Below are 8,028 nucleotides of genomic sequence, written 5' to 3' on the forward strand. Positions count from 1 at the left end.
TTGCAATGCGGACCACAACCTATCACTGCCAGTCCTCTGTAGCCACAGCCTGCGCGTCCGAAGAGCAAATCCGGCGAGCTTGAAGTCAATCACCCCCAGTCCGCAAAAGTTTGTCGGACGGCAAACAGTTGGCCAAGCTATAACATTTTTGCCATGGACGGCGAATCTGTTCCAGTCCAGAGGAAGTTCCTTCGGATGCGGTCAAGTTCTTTGATCACCCAGGGTGGCAGCTTATCTGACATGATCACATAGATGGGCATGGTGGAGAGCGTCGACTTCACAAGGGTGAGACGCCCACTCTTGTTCATCAACGGGCCCTGCCAAGTTGGTAATTTCACGGCAACCTTCTCGATCAACGGTCGGTACTACGATTTCGGCAGAGCTTTGGTGGATAGAGCTTTGGCGATCACACTATACCCAATATATCTCATGGCGTCTATAGTGTGCTTAAGGATGTTGGAGTTAATTAAGCATCTCCAATGTGAACCAAAATGTGCACCTCAAAAGCTAGAGAAGCCACCAGAATGAATGCTCTTAGGGAAAAAAGATAGAAAAGGATTATGCGGTTAAATCGATTCAAACTATGATGTTGTTCAGAAACAATTCAACCAAATAGAGTCCAAAATGAATATAAAATATTGAATATGCATCTTTAAATTCTAAGTTATGTTCGGAGAAATGTTGGATGAATTGTATTAATTGTTTTATGCGCACAGAATACACAAAAATCATAAATTTATGCAAAAGTGAACTAGTTGTAAAGGTTTAGAAGAAAGAATAAATGAATGAAAGAAAAAGCTTACCTGGACTCATGGAGTCATGGACAGCTCCCAGCCTCCCACTGCCACTGGACGCTGGGCTTCCTGGGCTGACTGATTTCACATTTCCGCCCAACAATGTTGCATATGTTGCTATGCTACTCTAATTAACATGTAGATTTTCCCCATATTTGTCATAATTTATGAAATATAAATTAAATAAATAAATATAACAACTATATTCATGGAGGTAATAGGTCTTCTTATCCATTCGAATTTACTAAATAGATGGTCTACAGTCATGCTTAGAATACTATAGCATTGCTCATGGGTCAAAAACAGAACCAAACAAGGATGAGTTCACAGTATTTAAAGAACCTTACAACACGAACAACTTGGCATTAAAAAAAGTGTTTACAATGATCTACTTACGAAGGACAAGGTAATTATATAACGTACTGACAAATGTTTGACCTTGCATATAGGAAAAAAAGAAAAGGTGGATGGGGTGGGTGAAGGGGGGAGGGGGACTGAAATCCACGACCTCAGCCATCAAGGACAGACACAAGAGAGACATCAGCCTCTTATTACACTCTCACACTAACTCAGACACAAAAGGGAGTTTGATACCAACAGAATCCAATGGTAGGGTTATCCAAACAATAGAAATAGAGTCGAAGATAATGCTACGGAGAAACGGAGTCCATCCAGGCGAATCTTGAAATAGTATTGAACAGCGATTGACTGCCTATAGATTATGTCACTGAAGCAGCCACAAAACGAACATATGTAGCAACTGAAAGAAGGAAGAAGAACTCGAAGCAGCAGCTAAAGAAAACACGTAGGTGCATGCAGGGTGGTTTGGTGGAATCGAACTGAAGCGATTCAATAGCTATCTTCCAATGGTGTCGCCTCCTCATCCTCCTCTTGATCTTGTTCTTCTTCTTCTTCTTCCTCTTGATTCAATAACTATCATCATTGTCTGATTCGCTGGAATTCCAAATTTAGTTAGAACTGATTATGAGATCAACAGAAGATTAGATGGAAATTACGAGGAGTCCATGTGAGCAGGTACGCACCTAGAATTGTAGCAATAATCATAGCGGTCAATTTCGAGTGTGGGCCGGTTGGGATGGGCTTGGATTGTGTGCCTCAGTGCAGCCTCCACTCTGCCGGTCAGATTATTGGCCACATCATCAGGCAGCCCCCAACCGGTGAGAAGAACTACTGTTAGTTTCTGAAGCGAAGGGAGGCACTCCAAGCCCAGATTGCAGTCGGTTAATTCTTCCACGTCGTTGCGAAAGCTGAGCACTTCCAGGTTTGGCATAAGGGCACCTGCTACTCTGCAGTTGTCCTGTTTCTTTTTAAAACGAAATTGTGAATGATGAAACACTCGAGTCGAGATTGTGAATGAAACACTCGAGTCCTCGTTGACCACAAACTGGACCGTTGAAAAAGGCAACTCGCAGGATCTCAACTTCTGAAAGTAGCCATGAGCGGCAGTACCAGTTATCGTTGCCTTGCTGCGGCATCTCGTGGACAGCGTGAGCTTGAGGTAATGGAGCTCTGGCAACTCTCCCAAGATTTTCAGACCCTGGTCACCCATCTCATCGACAGTCAGGGTCAAGTGGGAGAGGTTGGGGAGACGCGTTGGATCAATGCATGGCGGCAATTCAGGGACCGTGTCCAGAACCAAATGGCAGAGTCCTCGCGGGAGCGGGAGCGGGAGCTGCCATTTGTTCTCCCGTGCTCCTTCTCCATCTTCAATAGTTACACTCGCACCGAACAGTTGCAGACGTTGCAGGTTGTGGAGATTTCCTAGTGAATTCACGAAGTCCGATTGCATTCTCTTGTCCTTGAAATGGCCAGTAAAAATCCTGAGCGCCCTGAGTTCACGTAGGTTGCCCAGATCTTTCACAAACTGGCCGATTGACTTTTCATCGCCCCACGTGCCAGGACGTATGTGCAACTCCTGCAGGGACGTCAGGTTCTTGATTTCCTCACCCGGCAGGCTATAATCCACAGCACGTAGGCATACCAATTGTGTTAGCATGCCCACGCTCGATGGTAATAATTCCCTTGGATGCTCACTTGCACTTAGGATGTTGTCATCCAAATACAACACCCGAAGAAACTTGAAAGCTGCTTCTTTCGGAAGCTCCAAATCCTCATAGGAGGACCGGCTTGTCCCGAGGTACCTCAAATGAAGTAAATCTCCAATATGCTCATAGAAGGGTAAACGATGAAAGCTGCCATCCAAATATAGCACGCGTAAGAGTTTAAAGCTCCGAAACTGGACCATTGGAACAGAATGGCGCATAAAAGCAAAGAAAGACCTTGCTCGTGCTGTGTCCGTATGATTGTTCAGAGGAGCATCATTGTGGAGAGCTAACCTACGTGCATTGCTTCCTAACAATGTGTCTTCAGTACGGTTGTCGAATACCATGGCAAAGTTTGCTTCACGGGACAAGGAACGGATGAGATCAAGAATCATATCATGGATACGGCATCCATTTATGATTCTGGTTTCTTCATCCTCCACTGGCTGGATCAAACTTCTGTTAACTAGGTTGTTGAAGTATCCCTCCCCAATCTCATACAAGCCGATTCCTGGTTTCTCATTGACAAAACCTTCAGCTACCCACATCCATATCAAAGCATCCTTTTTAATCAAATAATCTTCTGGAAATAAGCTTAGATACAGTAAGCAAGTCTTCAGGTGAGAAGGGAGATCATAGTAGCTAAGAGACAGTATCCACAGAGTATCATCTACTTGCTCTTTATCTTTATCACGAAAACCAATAGAGTTGCACACCTCAAACCATTCTTGCATTGATTTTCCCACCAGTAAGCTAGCCATTGTGATGATAGCTAAAGGTACACCACCACATTTTTTCAGAATTTTATCAACTACTTCAGATACCTTCGGTCGTTGATTATCAGGACATTTATCTTCAGGGATCCTTGCATAAAATAACTCTTTTGAGTTATCATCCGAAAGCGGTTGTAGCTTGTATTTGTATACCTCATCACCAGTGGCAACTTCTGAATTACGAGTGGTTATTATTATTCTGCTTCCTTTATTATTCTGAGTACTCAAAACCTGATCTATGATTCTCTTCTTAGATTGTGTCTCCCATACGTCGTCAATGACAATTAGGTACCTACCCACATGACAATAGTCAGTAAAAGTATCCAAGACATCTATCTATATAACAAAGAACCGTGAATGAATATATAGAACAAATAGAAAACTACTCGTCATGTTATAACACTAATGAAACTAATGATTCTGAATCTTTGCTGACTGGTTGGCAATCAGCTGCAAGTGAGTGTCTCCAACGGTGAAGTCAACTTGATAGACCATTTCACCAACTACCTATAGCACATTCTTCAAAACTAATGTGGGTCCACACATAATAGAGATGTTAAATACATATTGCATATGTAAGGAAATGCACTATAGACTCTAAAATTTATCCCACAAAGAGTGTCCTTTTACCTCCTAGTAAATATCATCTAATTAAAACAACATTCACACCAATAAAGAAAAACATATGGAGAAGCACGTAGAGCGAATCAAATGATCAAATGATGTTATTTCTCTGGTTCCAATGCACATGCATTTATTTAGGATCTAGAAAACTAAACGGACAGCATGAGTTTCAATCACAATTAGTATTAGTTATTAGGGGCAACATAGATATTTTCTCATCACTACTAATGTGTCTGAAATTTTCTAAATGGACACTCATTGCCGGACAGAGGGAGTACCTATTAACTAGTAGCTAGTTTTCTCTGTTCATTTGTTCATTGTGCCATGCATATAGAACGAGTCTATGTTGGCACTTATAGCTAGCTGAGTTGTCAAAAATGGAGACACCTTATAATGTAGGAGTAAGATAGTTGAGGGCTCATAATTAGTGATTAAGAAACTACTCCCTCTGTATAGAAATATAATGGATTTTGAGTTTATCTTAAGTCAAACTATCATGAGTTTGACCAACTTTATAAATAAAAATTTAATATCTAATGTATCAAAGAAGTAAACTATGAAAATACATTTCATAAACAATCTATTGATACTCATTTGATATCATAAATATTATTGTTATTTCTTATAAACTTAGTGAAACATAGGATTGTTTGACTTATAACAAACTCAAAGTCACTTATATTTCATTATGGAGGGAGTATCATGTTAGCTCAATTAAGAAAAAGGAAAAATATAAACTTACACTAAAAGTATAAAGTCACATATCTAGACTAATCTATAATAGTACACTTCAAAGTGCATCTCTAATGTTCTTTTATTTCATACCGACATGCAAACCAGGAATTTTGTGCGTATATGAGTTCAATTCATAAGAAAGCGGATAAATAAACTTTGAACAGTAGGGTACTATCTTGCTATTACTCATGAGATGTGCTATTAAAATAAGATCAATTCTAAAATTCTTATGAAAATTAGAACATCCAACTATCAATGCAGTAGAATCTAATCATTAGAGCCAGATCTACTATATTTTCTAAAAAAATTACCACATCTACCATTATGAAAATAGTCCAAAGTAATCCCTCTATATCTATATCTAAATTATCCACCTTTGCCACCATGAAATATAACAAAAATTAACTCTCTTTTTTCATCCAAATTAGTTATCTAATTATCTAAATTTGTATTTTAATTACCCACATCTTCTATTACTAAAAATAATCACTAAATCCAAATCAAAATTTCTTACATATACCATTATGAATAAATATCCCAAAGTACACCAATATATAATTCTAAAAATATTGTTATTATTAATATAAAAATACTAACTTAATGTGTATACATGCATGATGCAACATGTAGACCACGTGCTCATATATGGAAGAAGCAATGAAATTACCAATTTTCATGATACATATATTGCTCGGACTAAGGGTGCAATTACTAACTATGAATATGGATGAAAAAATATGCAAAGTAGTTACTAACTAAAATCTATCATAAATGAATAAAGATAAGTACTCCCTCCGTTCCAAATTGTAGATCGTTTTGGGTTTTTTAGGGGCATAGTTTTTACTATGCATCTAGATAGTGTATGTCTAGATGCATAATAATATCTATGAACCTAGAAAAGTCAAAATGACCTAAAATTTAAAATGGAGGATGTATCTATACGAGAGAATAGTAAATATGTTTAATCATTAGTTATGGACTCTAATTCATTTGTCAATTTCTACATGTTGTTCCGCTCACAATTATTAGCAGTGCGAAAGTATAGGTTGACGGACTAACAGCTAGCTAGCTAGCGTAGAGTTTGGGTGGCTACGGGAGTATGTACCTCTTGTCTCGTAGGAAGTCTAGGAGTTCGCGGATGAGCAAATCTGCACCTTTTTGTGTAGAGTGAATGTCCCTAAAAACTTTGTCAAGATCATAGAGAATGTCCTTAAAAACTTTCACCAAGTCCGGATTCCGGCCAACGGAAACAAAAGCCCCACACTCATAGTTTTGTTTAAGCTGGTCATATGTTGCCTTGGCAAGAGTGGTCTTGCCAAGTCCTCCAAATCCAAGAACAGAGACAACCCTTGTCTTCATGTCATCGTGGGACAACATCCTTATGACTGCTTCCTTGGACTCATCGATGCCAATGAGCATGGACGCGCTGGTACTGTAAAGCGGCGCGATGCGCGGATCAATACACGAGGACGGTGTGGCAGGACTAGCCACGCAATCGTTGATCTTGTACCTCTGACGCCGCTCGGCGATCTCTTTGAGCTTCTTGTTGACCTCCTCGATCGCGTTGGCAATGTCATGGCGAGCCATGGTCTTGCTAAACAAGGTATCGATCTTCTCCTTCAGCCGCTTGAGCATGTTCTTGTTCTTGTTGACGGGCTTGGGATCCTTGGCGTGGATGAGGAAGGTGTCGAGGACGTCCTCCATGTCGTAGGATGCTTCCCTGACCTCGCAGGCCCAGATCTTGACCTGCTTGTTGAGCTGGTCCGGGGGCACCTTGTCGATCTCTTGGAGGAAGGCGTGTGCGCTCTCGAGCTCCCTTGTGAGAGACTGGATCCGCTGCTTCACGCCCGCCTGCAGCTTGTACTCCGCCGCGAGGAGCTCGGCCAGCTTGGAGATGATGCTGCCGATGGCCCCCGTCACGAGATCCATGCTCGCGCGAGGAGCTCCCACTGCAAGCTCAAGTAATGTTGGGTGTGGCGGAGGGCTCTCAGGAACAATGGTACGTTGATGTCGGTGTGTGAGGAGAGGTCAGGAGAGTACACACGTATAAACATCGGGAGCATCTCTCCTGTGACTGCATTTCCATACCATGTGAATTATTGGGTGTGACGAGGCGTCATCAATGGATATGGTGGACGGTTGGTGAGTGCCTGGCCAGGCAGCCTGGTAACGGAGTTCGAGGACGAGGACGTGAGTCAAGTCTAGCGGGCCAGCAGCCATTACTTCCTTGTCCATCCATCACGTGCTAGCTTAGTGAACGTGACGGAAAGATTCCGCTATTTAATTCGCTCTGAGGAAAAACGAGCCCCCAGAAACTTCTTGGTAATTCACAGTTTGAATTTGCGTACATCAGGATAGGTACACCACCCCACGCACTACAGTCACACGCACATCACACCCCTCTCGTTTGCACTGTCACGATGCTTATTTTCCATCTTGTACTTCTTGCTGCATATATTTTACGAGTACTGCCGCCTGAAGTAGCTTTTGAAAGGGGGAAAACCATTTACTTTGATATTTACAGCTTGTGGTGTACAAGTATCTTGGACCTGGATCTATTATTTTTCTTCGGGTCGCTACTCTACGCAAAGAAGATGCACTGCCACTAGAAGTTCTCAGTGTGTGTATTATGGTCCTTTCGAAGATTATGATCTACGTGACGTGCTATTGTATCGAACATGATCTCAATAAACTATAGTTTGTAATTTTAATTAAACTATAGTTTGTGATTTTAATGATTGAGTGCCAATATAGTCATTGGTACTAATGTTGTACACACATGTACAGGGAGCTTAACTTGTATCATGCTAGTTTCATGAATTCTGGATCCATCCTAATCTTCTTTTTACCTGGTATCTTTATTGGTACCATCACATGTGGATCATGGTTCATGAAGCTATCTCCCTAGGTTACTAATGTTTTCACTTAAGCATGTTTGCAAGGTCTTGTAGGCTCACAAATGGAAGATATTGCTCTTTTTTAATGACTTGATTCCAAAGGGGGAGAAATGTGAAATCAAAGTAAGAGCCGGTGCAAGAA

The 8,028-nt window shown here is 41.1% G+C and overlaps 1 protein-coding gene across 2 annotated transcripts; it reads right to left on the reverse strand.

Annotated features, from left to right (window-relative positions):
- Positions 1 to 1,126: 1,126 nt before the first annotated feature.
- On the reverse strand, positions 1,127 to 7,122 carry LOC117833608 (disease resistance protein RPP13). 2 transcript variants are annotated; one of them, XM_034713174.2, is made up of 4 exons: positions 6,095 to 7,122; positions 3,095 to 3,922; positions 1,838 to 3,007; positions 1,127 to 1,748 (listed from the first exon to the last, which is right to left on the reverse strand). In XM_034713174.2, exons 1-4 carry the CDS (start codon positions 6,916 to 6,918, stop codon positions 1,721 to 1,723), a joined length of 2,850 nt encoding a protein of 949 aa, XP_034569065.1. In that variant the 5' UTR covers positions 6,919 to 7,122; the 3' UTR covers positions 1,127 to 1,720. The 2 variants fall into 2 exon arrangements, with proteins under 2 accessions (XP_034569065.1, XP_034569064.1); XM_034713173.2 differs by having other exon boundaries at positions 1,838 to 3,922; positions 6,095 to 7,121.
- Positions 7,123 to 8,028: the final 906 nt, after the last annotated feature.

The sequence above is a fragment of the Setaria viridis genome, chromosome 8 (genome assembly GCF_005286985.2).
Source record: "Setaria viridis chromosome 8, Setaria_viridis_v4.0, whole genome shotgun sequence".
Lineage (NCBI taxonomy): Eukaryota > Viridiplantae > Streptophyta > Magnoliopsida > Poales > Poaceae > Setaria > Setaria viridis.

What these genes read in the sequence shown, in the direction of transcription:
- LOC117833608 (XM_034713173.2), bottom strand. Translation starts at nt 6,918, where the DNA reads ATGGATCTCGTGACGGGGGCCATCGGCAGCATCATCTCCAAGCTGGCC. An exon ending in GACTTCCTACGAGACAAGAG is followed by an intron (nt 3,923 to 6,094) that starts GTACATACTCCC and finishes TCATGTGGGTAG; the next exon opens with GTACCTAATTGTCATTGACG. An exon ending in GATTATTGCTACAATTCTAG is followed by an intron (nt 1,749 to 1,837) that starts GTGCGTACCTGC and finishes TTGGAATTCCAG; the next exon opens with CGAATCAGACAATGATGATA.